We start from the raw sequence: 18,221 nt of genomic DNA, 5'->3' as shown, positions 1-18,221 counted from the left end.
TTTATCTCTGTAAGAATAATTTTTACGTAAAGCATTTGTCTTTTAGTTCTGTCACTTACTGGTGCCCTATATAGTTTGGTGTCTGTTGCAACTTAATCTAACTACGAAGCCCACCAGACTTGGCATGGTCCCCACTGTGAATCTCTGGATGATATTTCATAAGTGTCCTGCCATTGATTTATGATGGGAGATTGACAGCAATCATAGCAAACTGATAATTACACGAGTCCTGCTGAAGGGTTTCAGCCCAAAACATCGACTGTACTTTTTTCCATAAATGCTGCCTGGCCTTCAGAGTTCAGCATTTTGTGTGTATTGCTCGGATTTCCAGCGTCTGCAGATTTTCTTTTGTTTGTGATAATAACATTTCTTTTTTGCTATTACTACAAATTTTAAACTCGAATTACTTTCCAGAACACTTTATTTTATTAAGTGATCCTGCTTTGAAGTTCATGCATAAATTTTGCATTGTAACAATTAAAGAAATGGAGTTAACTTCACCCATGTTTAGTTTTAGGGCTCTATAACCCGTACTTCTATACTATCATGACTTGTTTGCTGAAAATTAAAACCCAAAATAAACAAGGGGTCATTACTCATCCAAGCCTGAAATTTTGCATCTGATAATCTACTGCGAGCAAATAAAATTGAACAATGTGAACAGTGAGGAGTTTGGTGTAAGTGGTCGACTACAAAGCTAAATCAAAGATAGTCTACCACCCTAGCGCCTGTTGTTCTAAGACACCATGGTTATGTTTGCTTGCTCTCCGGTGGCAGCCATGTGGTACTGCATTAGTGGAGAGAGAATTTGTTTAGGAAACAATTTGAAAATTATCATTACACTGTTTCTTGTTTTCCTTCTAGTTCTTTAGGGATTCAGGTGCAAGCCTATTGACTCAGTTTTTCCTGGGTGATTTCAGTAAAAGCGGTCATCATTGCCACCTCAAGTGATGATTGCATTCTTCCTTGGAATGGATGGTAACCACTACGGTAGTTATTTTCATGTCACGATGAAGGAAAGGAAGAATTTCACAATAGAATTTAATTGGCAGTATTAGTCTTCAAATGTGGGGAAAATCATTGTTAATTGCAGTCAAATTGGCAACAAGATTTCACAAGTGCTGGAGAGATTTGAAGGATTAGTTTTACTGCTCCAATGCTGAGCTAGCCGGGGGGACATTGAGCTGAATCCTTTGGTCCTATTAGTTTCTGTAGTTCGGCGATTACATATGCACTCAAGTCAAGTAGAGTTTATTGCCATATTCTCAGTTATGTCTAAGCTTGCTATAAAACAACAATGCACATGGTAATGCAAGAAGTATGCAGTAGCTTTCTGTTTCTGAGGGAGGACTAGGGTTATGCAGGTCAATTCAAGAACCCTCTGTAATTTGGGATATGTTTAGTGGTTGGCCAACACATGCAGCATCTGCCCAATCTCGTATTTAATGGCTGCTTGGTTGGTTGAGGGTATGAAATCATATTTTTATACCTTCTATTATCTTTTTCCTGTTCTTCTACATCTCTTCTGGGTATTTTTCAGCAATTTTTAAAAATGTTTGAACTAAAATTATTTGTTGTTTCACATGGCAGTTGTTTTTCTCTTCGCACTTCTAATTGTTTTTTGTCAAGCTAATCCCTCCAGCTGATGGCTTCATCGATGGACCGCGGCAAAGCTGTCTCGGATCTTGGTGAGAGGGCATGTTTCAACCAGGTGGAGGACATCCTAGGTTGGGGCACCACAGGGGCAAGCTGGGGTTTGTGCTGTTTTGTCATGTCAACTTCAGAGTTTATTTGCTGCTGTCCAGTTTTTTTCTGATAGCTGTAGTAAAGCCAGGGAGGGGCAAGGTGTGGTCATCGACCAGATCACCACCGGGGGTCGTGTTGGTGTGCCAATATTGGCACTATTCAGTGTGTGTTTGTCAAAGGAAACAAGGTTTCTCAAGTTGTAGAAAGCCTTTTGGGAATTGAGTCAGGAAGTTGGTAGAGCATTTTCCATGTGTTTACAAACTGGAATATTGTTGGGCATATTTTGGATATACTTGCAGAATTTTGCTGAAGCTGCTCTTCCACGGATCTCCGGGGGTGCTATCCTGCTCATTGTTGGGAGCTATTCGACAGGTTAGCACTCCTGAGATTATGGTATGGATTAAGTATAGAGCTGTGTACTGATGATATTTGTGTGAGCACTTCTCTCCCAGGTGGGTGCGCAATACTGGTGACTGAGAAACATAATGCGAGGCTAGATGTTCGTAGGACTGACTGATTAGCACCCATTTGGTTCCTGCTATCTTCCTGATCATGGCCGATCTGGATTTTAGTTTCTTCTTCTTAGATGAGAGAGTGCTTCCTAAGTACTTTGGGCGTGGATTGTCGGTTAGATATTTGTCATTTAGTTTGATATTTAAGTTTGGTTTGTCAGTTGTCCAAATAAAATATGGAAGTTACTGTTTTGTTGACATTAATATTTAGGTACCACTTTGAGAAGTATTGGATAGGGAGTTGATATCTTGGGTAAGGTTTTTTTCAATGGATTTGACATGATTCAATTGGAAGGCTATGGCCCAGTTATCAGTGGATCCAAATTTAGCAGATTTGGTTTCAAGGAGGTCACTGAAGTACGGTTGGAACAAGGTTGGAGTCAGAGCTGACCTTGGGGGGGGGGGGGGCGCCATTGCAGAATTTCATAATGCAACTGGTGTCACGTCCGAGGAGGGTGAAGAAAGAACGGGTGCCTGTCATTCTCTGGAGAAGGCATAGGATCTTTTGACATGGGATGGTTCAGGCTAGTTTTAACATTAGGCATTGGTTCCAAAAGGTGTCAGATGCAGCGGATAAATTGATAAAAATTGCTCCTGTTTCGCTCAAATCCTGATTCGATGTACGATATAAGTGCGAGAACTTGTGCACTGGTACTGTGGTGTTGTCTGAAGCCAGCTGGTTCGATTGGTATGTAAGGATTGATCAGAGGTAATATTCTGGATTCATCATGAATCAACTAAAATAGTGACCTTTCAATAAATCAGTGCATCAATTCAACAGTAGCTCAATGTACTATAAACAATATTAGTTTGTAGCCACTTCAAGTGATGGCAGTGAATGGATAAGACACTGCAGCCAGAGCTAAATCTGTAGGTTTTTGCCAATAAAACAAAGTGAGGCGATTTGCGTTTAAGAAAAAACGTTAACACATTTTATTGAACTCCCAAACCTGAAGTCAAGAGTGTGCTACAAACACTTTAGGTAATTACCGCATCACAACAGACCGGCCTCTTGAAGTGAAACACCCACTCAAAGTTTGTGGTTGTGAATTAGCTCCACCTCCGTCAATTAGGTTACCCGACAAACCACTGATGAACATTCCTGACCTTCGTGGTAAGCACACACTTAGGTTTTTGGATTCCCCAGTTGTCAAAGCAGATGCTTAACTTTACCTGAAGTTGGAAGCCTGTGAACACATGGGTGATGGATGAATGGGACTCTGAAATGTGAGCTCCTCAGATGTCAGTGTTGTACATATTAGAACAACGGTACAGGGTTGCTGAATTCTGATGCCACAGCCTTACACTCATGTTCATCATCTCCTTTCTTGTGTTGCGCTGAATCCTAGCAGCTGCATCTGTTCATTTATTATTTCCAACAAACAAGTGTTTATATGTTTAATCTGAATATTATTGTTCAAAGGAAAGTGAAATGAATGAAATGTTGATCATGTAAGTTAACTAGAATGATTTAAATGTTAGCTTTCCATTTTTTCTTGCTTTTTTTTCCTCCCCAAACCCAGAGCTGCTTCTGATCATTCCTGTACCTTGCAGTGTTCTCGAACAGCAAGGCCAGGCATGTGACCTTTAGCTGAGCTCTCTAAATTATCTCTGAAGGGCTTGCTGGATCATGTGTCATTTAAATGCTGACTTAAAAATTTCAGTGTTCATTTTGATTTGTGTAATTACCAAAAGGGTGAAATGTGAAATTGCTCACAGAAACGAGGAATGTTCGAGCCGAGGAACAGTACCTCGTTTGTTCATGGAGGTTTGTTTGCTGGAATCTGTCACGGGCAGCAAAGTCAGCACTTGGAGAGATAAAGGCTGGGTAAGCTGAACCCGGCTGATTCCATAAATAGTTGTAGATTTAAAGAAAGTCAGCTGAAGTGGTGGATAGACCAACAGCAATCGAATGTCATATGTACAGATTTTTATAACACATTTGAAACATTTGTGTGAAAGACAGTTGTCTTTTATTGAGCTAATCTGGGAAGGGACGTGATCCCATGTCATTGATAAGGCATTAATTGGAAGCAGATTTGGCCATTTGTCCCATCAAATGTAATTCACCATTTCATTATGACTGACTCAGTTTTCTGTCTCAGCCCCAATCTCCTGCCTTCTCCCAAATCCCTTCAAGTCCTGACTAAAGAAGAATCTATCAACGGCTGCCTTAAGTATACCCAGTGACTTGGTCTTCACAGCTGCCTGTAGCAACAAATTCCACAGATTCACCACTCTCTAGCTAAGAAATTCCTCTTCATCTCTGTTCTAAAAGGACGCCCTTCTATTCTGTAGCTGTCCCCTCTGGTCTTAGACTCCCCCACCATCTTCTCCACATCCACTCTATCAAGGCCTTTGAACATTGGATAGCTTTCAAAGAAATCCACCCTTATTCTTCTGAATTCCAATGATATTGGCCCAGAGCCATCAAACCCTCCTCATATGACAAGTCTTTCAATTCCAGAATAATTTATGTGCGCCTCCTTTGAAATACATGGTAACCTGAGTTATTGGGTAATTATATTATGGATCTCAGTGATTTTTGCTATCTAACGATCATAATGCTGCTCTTGTGACTTGCAGCCAATAAGTTGGGCGTTTGGTATATCTCTAGATTTTTGTTTTCACTCCATCTGTCTGTAAACATGGATTAGTGGTGTGTTGCTAGAACTGCTGATGTGCTTTTCTGATCCATTTGGCATTTTGGCAGTGCAATGAAGTGTGTGGACGAACCTGCCAAGTCTGTTACTGCTTCATGGCATTTAACATTGGTATGCAAATGCTCCACAATGATGTCCTTCAATATTTCCTTTCTTTGAGTTTGTTCAGTTTTTATCACTTTATCAACTAACTTCTTAAAATCATTCTCTCCCCTTTTTACAGACACTTTCTCACAAATATCTGACTCCAATGGAATAATGATGTACATGAAGTTTGACCAGTTCCTGAGAGAGGTTTTGAAGTTGCCCACTGCTGTATTTGAAGGCCCATCTTTTGGCTACACAGAACATGCTGTACGAGCCTGTTTCCCACAACAGGTGAGATGTTTGGAGCAATTCAGCACCCAAGTTTATATTAGCTCATGTTTAACAGGTTTGTGATTATGATGTGTTTAATCATGGACAATGTTCACGGTGCATTGTTTTGTTGAGGGCTTAAAAGTGATCACGTTTGGGGATTGAAAATAATAGCATTATCTGGATATTTTAAAGATTGCTGGACAGAGTCATACCTGAATGACCTGATAGTGCAGTGGAAGCAAATTTTCGTCACTTTCGACATCTTGAGTCAAGCTCCCTTTCCTTGCTGTAAAATTAAACTCAGTGATTTTAATCACATTTGCCTGTGCTTTTTAATTCATAAATTCATTGAGACTTTGATTGAGAGACCAATAGGAACTATGAATATTAGCATAAGTAATTGGAGAAAGTTGAGCAAAATATGTTCTTGGACGGGAGTGAGCTGTTTTTGCTTCCATTCGAACATTTTGCAAATGAGCGTGTCTAGGTGTGTTTGGTGCAGACGCAGTGTCCAGTTTGCCAGTAATACGTTTGGGCTAATGGATTTTTTTGCCACTTGTGCATGTCACTTCTGGGTGAGTTCTTCTGATGACCCATGTTTTTGAAGAGCATCCACTGAAGTTAAGACAAGTTATTGGGCAGAATCATATCACGTAAAGATATCACAGCACAAAACTAGTGACCTTTTAATTTGAAGCTAAGAGCCGTGGCCACTGTTTTCCATAAGTATGATTGATATGACTTCCCAGCTGAAAGGCAGCTTCTAAATTGATCTCCATGGTGACCATTATCCTGTATAATCCTGTATCCTAACAGGAGAGATGGAAGACTGTCTCTTTTCCATAGTTGAACCTGAAACGATGTGTTTGGCCATTTTTAGTGCCAGTTCACTCAAAATAAATTTTGTTTAATGTGTTCCAGCATATGAATTCTTAAGAAATTGCATTACATTTAGAAATACCAAAGCTGAAAATACATTGTCAATAAATATAATCTTGAGGAAACTTGATAGTTGAAGCAAGAGCACTGTTAGGAAATTTAACTACAACATTTTACCTGTAATTGTGTTCAAAATATTAAGAGATCTTGAAATATCTGATTCTATAGAAATGAGCTGCTGAATAAATTTAAAATTTACTTCACTCCCACATGAGCCTGCAACTTTCATAAGACTTTATAGGAAAATTATATTTTCTGAAGCTCAGTTCATAAATACACCATTCAAATTTACACTGTGGCCACTTTATTCAGTACACCTGTTTGTTAATGCAAATATTTAATCAGCTAATCTTGTAGCAACAACTCAATGCATAAGAGAATGCAGACATGGTCAAGAGTTGAGCTGTTGTACAGAACAAACATCAGAATGAGAAAGAAATGTGATGTACATGACCTTGACCTTGGAATGATTGTTGGTGCCAGATGGAATGGTTTGAGTATCTCAGAAACTGCTGATCTCCCAGGATCTTCAAGCACAACAGTCTCTAGAATTTACAGAGAATGGTGCAAAATAATAAAAAAAAGACATCCAGTGAGTGGTATTTGTGGGGGAGGGGAAATGTCTTGTTAATGAGAGAGGTCAGAGGAGAATGGCCAGACTGGTTCAAGCTGACAGGAACTCAAATAATCACACCTTCCAACAGTAGTGTGCAAAAGAGCATCTCCAAATGCACAACGTTGGACAACAGCAGACACCCATGAATAGACACTCTGTGGCCACTCTCTGGTACAGGAGAAACCCATTAAGCGGCCGCTGAGCATACCTGTATCGAGATGAAATTGAAAACTTAGTGTATTTGACATGGTCAATTTTAAGAGTCGGGTGAGATCAGGAAAGTTGGAATGGGACAGAGAGAGGATTGTTGATGATGAAGGTTGAAATGGGCAGTTGAGACAGTCTAGATGGGGGAACGGCTATCTTGGTTGGTAGGGATACAGAAAGGTGGGCCTGAGTTTGATAATGCGACCAGCCACTAAGAGAGGCACTTTAAAGGAGAAGCCATATGGGAGAAAATGGCCATCCTGACTTCCCCAGTATTAGCTCGGGTAAAGTTAGACATCAGACCTTTAATTTTAAATGATTTTAGAGTGTGAGCTTCTTCCTGTTTGTGTGCCTGGTCTGTGCAGAGCACTTTTGGCAAATATTCTATGCCATTTGGTGTTATTGTATCCCTGGGTGTTGCAGTGACCTCCAAGCTGGTGGCGTCTTGAACATTGAGAGCAAAAATTGGTAAATATGCCATCCTGGTCTAATTATAATACACTGAAAGACTGAGCTGTGAGATAAAAATTTTCAGCCTGCCTTGACCAGATGATAATTCTGAGATCAGTGTATGTGTGTGTTTCCTATTGTTAACAAAGTTATGATTCAGGTTTCTCCACCACATGAATAGTATTCTGGGATGTGTATTCACTTAAAATACAACTAGCTAAACACCGGCAGTACATTGATTTCCAAAGCACTTGAAAGCATGTGGATTTTTTTTCCAAGTTTACTCTCCAGTCAAATTGCAGAAATTAAACTTCCATAATTGGAAAATGAATAAATATTTGCAGGTATGTGCTGCCTTGGAAACAGGTGATAAATTCTTGTTCTCTTTTAAAAGTTTGAGCAGATCTTTTACATGTACAGGGCACTGTGATCAGTAGAGAGAGAGTTGTGAGGAATTAGCACAGAACTGGAAGAATAATTACCTACCTGTTGGCAGTGCTGCCTTACGTTAAGGGGTGTTCACCCCAAGCCTTGCCTCCTGAGTGACGAAGTCCCATAGAAAGCCAATATCTTCAGGAAACACTGTCTTTTTCTTGAAGACTAGAAATTGAAGTGGAAGGCCCCACAATCTCTGGGAAGCAGGGTTGAACTTCCAGTATCAGCCCAACTATTCTGGCAGATCCATTGTGTAAATCTCTGGGAAACAGTCCCTGTATTGAATATGCTCAGTAAACGAGTCTCCACAGTCCTCTTGGGTAGAGAGTACTAATAATTCATGGTCCACTGAGTGAAGAAATTCTTCATCATCACATATCTAAATCTTATCCTGAGCCTGTGAGCCATCATTCAGAAGAAACAAGCCTTAAGAATATTGTCCGTACAGTTATTGTTCATTCTTCAAAACTCATTGGCTGTTTCAACTGTTGAACAACCTTTAATCCACAATGTACAGATTCAGAGGTGCCTGTGAGATCAGAATCAGGTTTGTTAACACTGACGAATGTTGTGAAATTTGTTGTTTTACAGTGCAATACAGAAAAATGTACTATTAATTACAATTGTATATGAAGTATACAGAAGAGCAAAAATAGTGAGGTAGTTGTACTGTATCTCTTTTCTATCAATCTGTGTTGCATGTTTTATTTTGGATCATTTGTCACGCGGTTTGGGGCATGGTTGAAGTTATGTATCCTTGCTTTGTCTTTAGGTTCAAGTTAGTCTGATTAAGGCAAGGTGGTGAGCCGGGGTGATATTTTTTGTTGAGATTGATTGAACACTGAGATTGATAATTTCTCTATTATGTTAATTTGCTAATCAATTGCTAATTAGACCGTTATGACACTGTTATACTGTTTATTTCTCCGAATGGCGAGTTTCAGTTTTGTAGGTTTTATAAGATTGTTCAGATTTGCTGGTTTCGTAATAAAGGATCAAGCATACCTTTTTGAATTTGGAAATTTGTTATTTTGGAAGTGTGTCAGACAGTGTCAATGTCCATACTCAATCTGTATGTCAATGTGCAAAACTCAATCTGCAGTTTTGGTTTGTTTTCAAGTAACTGCTACGGTAGTAACTGAATTCATTGTCTGTTCAATAATCTGATGGCAGAGGGGAAGAAGCTATTCCTAAACCATTTGAGTGTGTGTGTCTTCAGAGACCCGTACTTCCTTTCTGATGGTAGTAATGAGAAAAGAGCATGTCTTGGGTGGTGGGAATCCTTACTGATGGATGTTGCCCTTTTGAGGTATTGCCTTTTGAAGGTGACTTAGATGGTGGGGAGGGTAGTGCAAGTGGTGATGGAGCTGGCTGAGTTTACAGCCCTCTGCAGCTTTTTCTGGTCCCTCCACACCACACTCCACTGAGCCACACCCAATTCTGCTTCAGGGTCAATATAATAGGGGCACTGCACCTCAGGCCAAGCAGCAGGGTGTTCTTACCTGCTCTGAACAGCTTGCATGTGCGTCGTCGTTGCTGTTGCAGCTTGCTGTGCTGTGCCAAAGTAGGTGCCCATCTCTATGCCGCTGAAAACTGTTGAGGGTCTAATTTGCACTCTGCTTAGATGGTTTGGTATACATAAATAACAAGCAGCATTTCATTTTACATGCAAAATGTATATTTACATGATTCTGTCTGACAAACCTCATTTTGATATTTTGGGGGGGGGGGGTGGAATTTCTGAGTAGTGAAAATGAGTTCTAAGGCAGAGCATTTGGCAAGTTCTTGTATTTCCACAAGAAGGCAGTGTTGCCTGCCTGTTCTTCAACTGCACAGTCAGGAGCATGTGTTCCCTCACTCTTGTTGAAAAGGAGAAATTTGAAAATGTCACTATTAACTTGTCACCCTGAGTTCCTCCAAAGACTTTCATGTTTTGCAGCTGGGCGTCAAAGTTTGAACTATCTGTGTCAGTCAGTATTCTACTGCCTCCTCGTCCTCATCCTTGAAAGTCACGTTATTGGCCGAGCATTCGATCGTCACTCCTGCTGTTAGCTCTGGCTCAAAGCCCATTTTGGATTTCAGCCTATTTACCATATGTTGTTTAAACACGTTGGTCTCATAAATAATAATGGCTTTTAACTGTTCAACTTCGCCCTTGCAAATGAAATAGAAACATAGAAAATAGGTGCAGGAGTAGGCCATTCGGTCCTTCGAGCCTGCACCGCCATTCAGTATGATCATGGCTGATCATCCAACTCAGAACCCTGTACCTGCTTTCTCTCCATACCCCCTGATCCCTTTAGCCACAAGGGCCATATCTAACTTCCTCTTAAATGTAGCCAATGAACCGGCCTCAACTGTTTCCTGTGGCAGAGAATTCCACAGATTCATCACTCTCTGTGTGAAGAAGTTTTTCCTCATCTCGGTCCTAAAAGGCTTCCCCTTTATTCTTAAACTGTGACCCCTCGTTCTGGACTTCCCCAACATCGGAAACAATCTTCCTGCATCTAGCCTGTCCAATCCCTTTAGAATTTTATACGTTTCAATAAGATCCCTCCTCAATCTTCTGAATTCCAGTGAGTATAAGCCTAGTCGATCCAGTCTTTCTTCATATGAAAGTCCTGCCATCCCTGGAATCAATCTGGTGAACCTTCTCTGTACTCCCTCTATGGCAAGAATGTCTTTCCTCAGATTAGGGGACCAAAACTGCACACAATATTCTAGGTGCGGTCTCACCAAGGCCTTGTACAACTGCAGTAGAACCTCCCTGCTCCTGTACTCAAATCCTTTTGCTATGAATGCCAACAGACCATTTGCCTTTTTCACCGCCTGTTGTACCTGCATGCCCACCTTCAATGACTGGTGTACAATGACACCCAGGTCTCGTTGCATCTCCCCCTTTTCCTAATTGGCCACCGTTCAGATAATAATCTGTTTTCCTGTTCTTGCAACCAAAGTGGATAACCTCACATTTATCCACATTAAATTGCATCTGCCATGAATTTGCCCACTCACCTAACCTATCCAAGTCACTCTGCATCCTCTTAGCATCTTCCTCACCGCCGCCCAGCTTCGTGTCATCCGCAAACTTGAGATGCTGCATTAAATTCCCTTGTCTAAATCAGTAATATATATTGTAAACAACTGGGGTCCCAGCACTGAGCCTTGCGGTACCCCACTAGTCACTCCCTGCTATTCTGAAAAGGTCCCGTTTACTCCCACTCTTTGCTTCCTGTCTGCCAACCAATTCTCTATCCACATCAATACCATACCCCCAATACCGTGTGCTTTAAGTTTGCACACTAATCTTCTGTGTGGGACCTTGTCAAAAGCCTTTTGAAAATCTAAATATACCACATCCACTGGCTCTCCCCTATCCACTCTACTAGTTACATCTTCAAGAAATTCTATAAGATTCGTCAGACATGATTTTCCTTTCACAAATCCATGCTGATTTTGTCCGATGATTTCACCTCTTTCCAAATGTGCTGTTATCACATCTTTGATAACCGACTCTAGCATTTTCCCCACCACTGATTTCAGACTAACCGGTCTATAATTCCCTGGTTTCTCTCTCCCTCCTTTTTTAAAACATGGGGTTACATTAGCCACCCTCCAATCCTCAGGAACTAATCCAGAATCTAAGGAGTTTTGAAAAATTAGCACTAATGCATCCATTATTTCTTGGGCTACTTCCTTAAGCACTCTGGGATGCAGACCATCTGGCCCTGGAGATTTATCTGCCTTTAATCCCTTCAATTTACCTAACACCACTTCCCTACTAACATGTATTTCCCTCAGTTCCTCCATCTCACTAGACCCTCGGTCCCTTACTATTTCCAGAAGATTATTTATGTCCTCTTTAGTGAAGACAGAACCAAAGTAGTTATTCAATTTGTCTGCCATGTCTTTGTTCCCTATGATCAATTCACCTGTTTCTGACTGTAAAGGACCTACATTTGTCTTGACCAATCTTTTTCTTTTCACGTATCTATAAAAGCTTTTACAGTCAGTTTTTATGTTCCCTGCCAGCTTTCTCTCATAATCTTTTTTCCCTTTCCTAATTAAGCCCTTTGTCCTCCTCTGCTGGTGTCTGAATTTCTCCCAGTCCTCAGGTGTGCCGCTTTTTTTGGCTAATTTATATGTTTCTTCTTTGGACTTGATACTATCCCTAATTTCCCTTGTCAGCCACGAGTGTACTACCTTCCCTGCTTTATTCTTTTGCCAAACTGGGATGAACAATTGCTGTAGTTCATCCATGCGATCTTTAAATGCTTGCCATTGTATATCCACCGTCAACCCTTTAAGTATCATTTGCCAGTCTATCTTAGCTAATTCACGTCTCATACCTTCAAAGTTACCCTTCTTTAAGTTCAGAACCTTTGTTTCTGAATTAACTATGTCACTCTCCATCTTAATGAAGAATTTCACCATATTATGGTCACTACTTCCCAAGGAGCCTCGCACGACAAGATTGCTAACTAACCCTTCCTCATTGCTCAATATCCAATCTAGAATGGTCTGCTCTCTAGATGGTTCCTCGACATGTTGGTTCAGAAAACCATCCCACAAACATTCCAAGAAATCCTCTTCCTCAGCACCCTTACCAATCTGGTTCACCCAATCTATATGTAGATTGAAGTCACCCATTATAACCACTGTTCCTTTATTGCACGCATTTCTAATTTCCTGTTTAATGCCATCCCCAACCTCACTACTACTGTTAGGTGGCCTGTACACAGCTCCCACCAGCGTTTTCTGCCCCTTAGAGTTATGCAGCTCTACCCATATCGATTCCACATCCTCCAGGCTAATGTCCTTCCTTTCTATTGTGTTAATCTCCTCTCTAACCAGCAATGCTACCTCACCTCCTTTTCTTTCCTCTCTATCCCTCCTGAATATTGAATATCCCTGGATGTTGAGGTCCCATCCTTGGTCACCCTGGAGCCATGTCTCTGTGATCCCGACTATATCATATTCATTACTAACTACCTGCACATTCAATTCATCCACCTTGTTACGAATGCTCCTCGCATTGACACACAAAGCCTTCAGGATTGTTTTTACAACACTCTTAGCCCTTATACAATTATGTTGAAAAGTGGCTCTTTTTGCTTTTTGACCAGGATTTGCCTGGCTGCCACTTTTACTTTTCACCTTACTACTTTTTGCTTCTACCCTCATTTTACACCCCTCTGTCTCTCTGTACTTGTTCCCATTCCCCTGCCACATTAGTTTAAAGCCTCCTGGACAGCAGTAGCAAACGCTCCCCCTAGGACATTGGTTCCAGTCCAGCCCAGGTGCAGACCGTCCTGTTTATACCGGTCCCACCTCCCCCAGAACTGGTTCCAATGCCCCAGAAATTTGAATCCCTCCCCTTTGCACCATTTTTCAAGCCACGTATTCATCTGAAATATCCTCCTATTTCTGCTCTGACTAGCACGTGGTACTCGTAGTAATTCAGAGATTATTACCTTTGTGGTCCTTCTTTTTAGTTTATTTTCTAACTCCCTAAATTAACCTTGTAGGACCTCATCCCGTTTTTTACCTATATCGTTGGTACCTATGTGCACCACGACCATTGGCTGTTCACCCTCCCATTCCAGAATGTCCTGCAGTCACTCAGAGACATCCTTGACCCTTGCACCAGGGAGGCAACATACCATCCTAGAGTCTCGTTAGCGGCTGCAGAAATGCCTATCTATTCCCCTTACAATCGAATCCCCTATCACTATAGCTCTCCCACTCCTTTTCCTTCCCTCCTATGCCGCAGAGCCACCCATGGTGCAACGAACTCGGCTGCTGCTGCCTTGAGGACGAAAGATAAATAGGTTAGCGCTTTGGCTCTAAATAGGGGCTTATGTTTAAATGATGAAGATTGTGAGAAAAATGTATCTGGCGCTAAAATATTTAAATGAGCTGTTTCCAACTAGAAAATCTCATTTGATTTATGGGCACTTTCGTTGGAAAGTATGAAACATCAGCTTGTTTATTTCATTTTGTCTTGCATTCATGGATTTCGTTAACTCAATAGCATGATGTCATTTTACTTTTCTGAGGTTACTGTGAAGTGGATTCTAAATCAAGATCGAAATGCTAAACAAATGTCTTTTTCCACCAAGTCTGTTGTGCAATTATATGCAGCTGTCTTATGTTGGGATATAAAATAGTCTGGTGCTCTGGTGGTCGACACCTCGCCCCAGCATTCCCTGAAGCCAGCGCTACTTATTGGTCGAGTTTTAAAATGAGTTGGTGGTGTGCATGTTCAGTAGAACAATGGCGAGATGTTCAAGTTCGGTTATTGAGCTCGGGTTATAGAGTTGCTTGCATGTGTGTTTGTGTGTTCCACCTTGAATGTAACCGGGATAATCTCCTCCCCCCATCTGAGTTGGTTCTCACCAAGCTGTTGTGGTCTGCCTGTTATTGTCTTTCTTGCAATAAACTGGCAGTTGAGATCAGGTTGAAGTTCAAAATAAAATTTATTATCAGAATACATACACGTCACACACAACCCTGGGATACTTTTTCTGCAGGCATACTGAGCAAATCTATAGAACAGTAACTGTGAACTGTAAACATTGGGAGCTGTTAACTGTAAACAAACTGCAAATGCAGATATAAATAAATAGCAATAAATAACAGGCATGAAATAATAATACAACAGAGTCCTTAAGTGAATGTAATTATCCCCTTTTGTTCAAGAGCCTGATGGTTGAGAGTTGTAACTATTGTTGAACCTGGTGCTGTGAGTCCTGACACTCTTTTACCTTCTATCTGATGGCAGCTGGGGGAAAAGAGCATGGTGTGGATTTTTGATGAAGGATGCTGCTTTTCTACAGCAGTGTTTCATGTTGATGTGCTCAATGGTTGGGAGCATTTTCCTGGTGATGTATTGGGCCAAATCCATTACCTTTTGTAAGATTTTCTGGTCAAAGGCATTGATATTCCCAGACCAGGTCATAATCCAACTGGTCAGCATACTTTCCACCACACATCTGTAGAAGTTGGCTAAAGTTTTCAATGACATACTGAAACTCCACAGATTCTTGTGGATGTAGAAGTGCTGAAGTGCTTTCTTTATGATAATATTTATATGATGGGTCCAGAACAGGTCCTGAGATAGTGACACCCAGGAATTTAAAGTTACTGACTCTCTCCACTTTTGATTCTCTGATGATTACTGGCTCATGGACCTCTGGTTCTTCTCTGTCATCACGGACTGAATCCTCACCACAATAGTTTAACAGCTTAAAATCTGTCAGAAATTGGCTTATAAAGTGGCTCAGAACAATGAGAATTCTGCTTCATCGTGGGAGGATTATACTCTTGGGGATTGGGGGTAACTGTTATAAATGAGTGTAGCAGAAGCAGATTGCATATTAAATAGCATTCAATCTTATTGTCAGGTATTGAATTGTGTTGCTGAGTGCAGCTGTGGAGGAAAATTTCCATTATAACAAATAATGAGGGTTGAATATTGCACATTTCTTTGTTCATTTGAAACTTATAACAGTTCGATTGAAAAGATGAACTGTGAAAGAAATTAATATTAATTGAGTTCAAATATATGGGTAACGTATTCATGATAATGCAGCAGGCTTTTTTTCTAAATGCACTCTTATTATATAGTTAGTGTACATAATGGGCCTGTCTATAACAATGGTGATCATTCAGAAGTGTCACTGTAATGGAATGTGCTGAGAATGTCAGGTGACATTTGGTAAATAAATACATTTCGAACATCATTCAGTTCTGGCCTCTGAGACTGATTTGATTTTCTATGCATTTTTAGCCAACAAAATGGTATGAATGCACATTGGAATGGGTTATGTTTACATCTGGCAGATGATAATGCTAAATATCCCTGGAAAAGTTATTTAAAACAGCACCAGTATTAAAAATAATAATTCTTCACAACTATTTGATTCTTTGAGATTTGCTGGAAGAATTGATGAATAAAAACATCATTGTGCTATCCACCATGGTTGATGGAATCGATGTCAGTTCAAAGCATGGCTTGCTTTACAGTGCATTGCTGACTACCACACAGGAGGTGAACTATGTCCCCTGCTATGAGCATTCCTCTCAAGTTGTTTTAAACCCTTGTATGCTGTAAACAGTAATATATCACAGATAACATAAAGTGGCCACAGGCATCTGTGTGCAGCCACTGGCATGAGTACAATGAAAAGAACTGAGTTTCCCTTCTTACAAGTAGTATTGCCTCAGCAATGGTAAAATAATGCATGTTGGTGCATTGGCCCAGGTCTTTAGTGACAGTAATGGTGAGATTTTCAGCACACTGTTATGAAGGAGTAAATTGGATTAAAACTTCCAGCACATAAACATACAAATTGCTGTGCAAATTTTCATTGATTCTGACACCTCTTAAAGTGTGTCATAAGACCACTCTTGATATCTTTAATAGTAAAACCATATGTAGTCAAAGGGGAGGGTTTGTCTTTCACGATTTCTATACAACCCAAATGAAATCGGACATCCAAGCAGGATTCTTTAGCTGGAGTCTTCCACTGGCGGCTAGCAGATCATGTTAAATGCATCATACAGATCATAAACTTCAAAGCAAATGTGTTATCAAAGTACCAATGCCACCATATGCAACCCTGATTCCATTTCCTTGTGGACATTCATAGTGAATACATGAAACACAATAGAATCAACGAAAGACTGCACTCAACTTTACGGACAAGCCATCAACGTGCAAAAGATGTCAAACTGCACATACAAAAGTTTTTTAAAAAAACAAATAATAATAATAAGAAATAAGAAAATAAATACCAAGAACATGAGGTGAAGGGTCGATAGGTTGTGGGAACAGTTTAGTAATGGGGCAAATGAAGTTATCCTCAGTGGTTCAGGAGCCCGATAGCTGAGGAGTAATAGCTGTTCATGAACCTGGCGTGTGGGTCCTGAGGCTCCTGTACCACCTGCCAGGTGGCAGCAGCTAAAGGAGAGCATAGTCTAGTGGTGGATGCTCCTTTCCTGTGTTATGATACCAGCCCCCTCCTTTGTGAGAATTGCAAGAGCCCTAGTGAAAGGGGGGTCAATGACCCAAGAGAGAGAGAGAGAGACAGGCTGAATGGACACAGGAAATGGAAAGACATTCCACTGGGACAAAAGCTGGTGACTGTGGCATTGTTCTCAGGAGACACCTGGGAACTGCAGACGTGCCAACTCGCAGGGACATTGTAAAGCCCTCGGGCAAAGTGGGCTGGTTGAGAGAGAGATTGCATCACCTGCAACCTGATTGACACCTGAGATCCCGTGAGGCAGTATAAAGAAGGGTCTGAAAGAGGACGACCCTCAGACGCACCAAGGAGACACCAAGAAGCACGATAACGCTTCCTGTGGGAACGGGAAGCCATTTTGAAATAAGCCACGTGCGTTAAATTCCGAATGCGGGGTTTGTGGCTGGAACCAACGGAAGATCGCTTTTAACTAACAACGGGGAAGATCGCTCCCCTGATTCCACGGAGGTGTTGGGCAAGTTTTTCCGTTTTATCTCTCTCTCTCTCCAACACGTGAAACCAAAAGCCTGCAGACTTCAGAGTGACTCTTTATATTTCCAATTGGACTCAGTATTATATACCCTAGACAACGAAAGAGCTTATTTCTGATTGATTATGGTTACACCGGTGTTTAGATTGAGTTTTGACGATTTGAATGTTTTGTATGAACCATACGTTTGTGCCCTTATTGAATAAAACGTTTGAAAATAGTAGCATCCGACTCAGCTGATCCATCTATCTTTGCTGGTAAGTTACCTGGTTACGGGGTTTTCGTAACAAGTGGGGTTCTCGTCCCGGATTTGAAACCAAACGGGAGGGTCAGTGAATCGGGCTGTAAGTCCAAACTTAAATCTGGTTACGCAGGTAGTCAGACGGGAAACCAGCAAAGATGGATGTGTCGGAATTTAGGAGAAACCCGACGGTAGAGGCGCTAGGGAAGGCTACAAAATCAGACTTAGTAAGTTTGGCGCAGGCCTTAGACCTCACAGCGGTGAAGCCAGCAATGAAAAAGCAGGAAGTGCTAAGGGTCATACAACAGCATTACGTTGGGAAGAAGGTGTTTACAGCTGAGGATTTGGAAAATATTCCCGAAAGGAGATTAGTGAGTGGGACAAATCAGGCAGAGTTGGAGAAAGCAAGGCTGGAACATGAGTTTAAAATAAAGCAGCTAGAAATAGACGCAGCTCAGAAGGCTGCAGAGAGAGAAGCCGAGAGGGCAAGAGAAGCCGAGAGGGCAAGAGAAGCCGAGAGGGAAAGAGAGCAG

The 18,221-nt window shown here is 41.1% G+C and overlaps 1 protein-coding gene across 17 annotated transcripts in view; it reads left to right on the top strand.

Moving 5' to 3' along the window:
* The window catches only part of LOC140733570 (dystrobrevin beta), a 494,877-nt gene that overhangs the window by 205,862 nt on the left and 270,794 nt on the right, over window positions 1–18,221 (top strand). For all 17 annotated transcript variants that reach the window (XM_073057088.1, XM_073057083.1, XM_073057081.1 and 14 more), the window contains exon 7: window positions 5,145–5,299. In XM_073057088.1, coding sequence (XP_072913189.1) covers window positions 5,145–5,299 — 155 coding nt within the window. The remainder of the gene's footprint in view (window positions 1–5,144; window positions 5,300–18,221) is intronic.

This window comes from Hemitrygon akajei, chromosome 9 (assembly GCF_048418815.1).
Source record: "Hemitrygon akajei chromosome 9, sHemAka1.3, whole genome shotgun sequence".
NCBI lineage: Eukaryota > Metazoa > Chordata > Chondrichthyes > Myliobatiformes > Dasyatidae > Hemitrygon > Hemitrygon akajei.
This window is presented reverse-complemented; position numbering and strand designations above follow the sequence as displayed.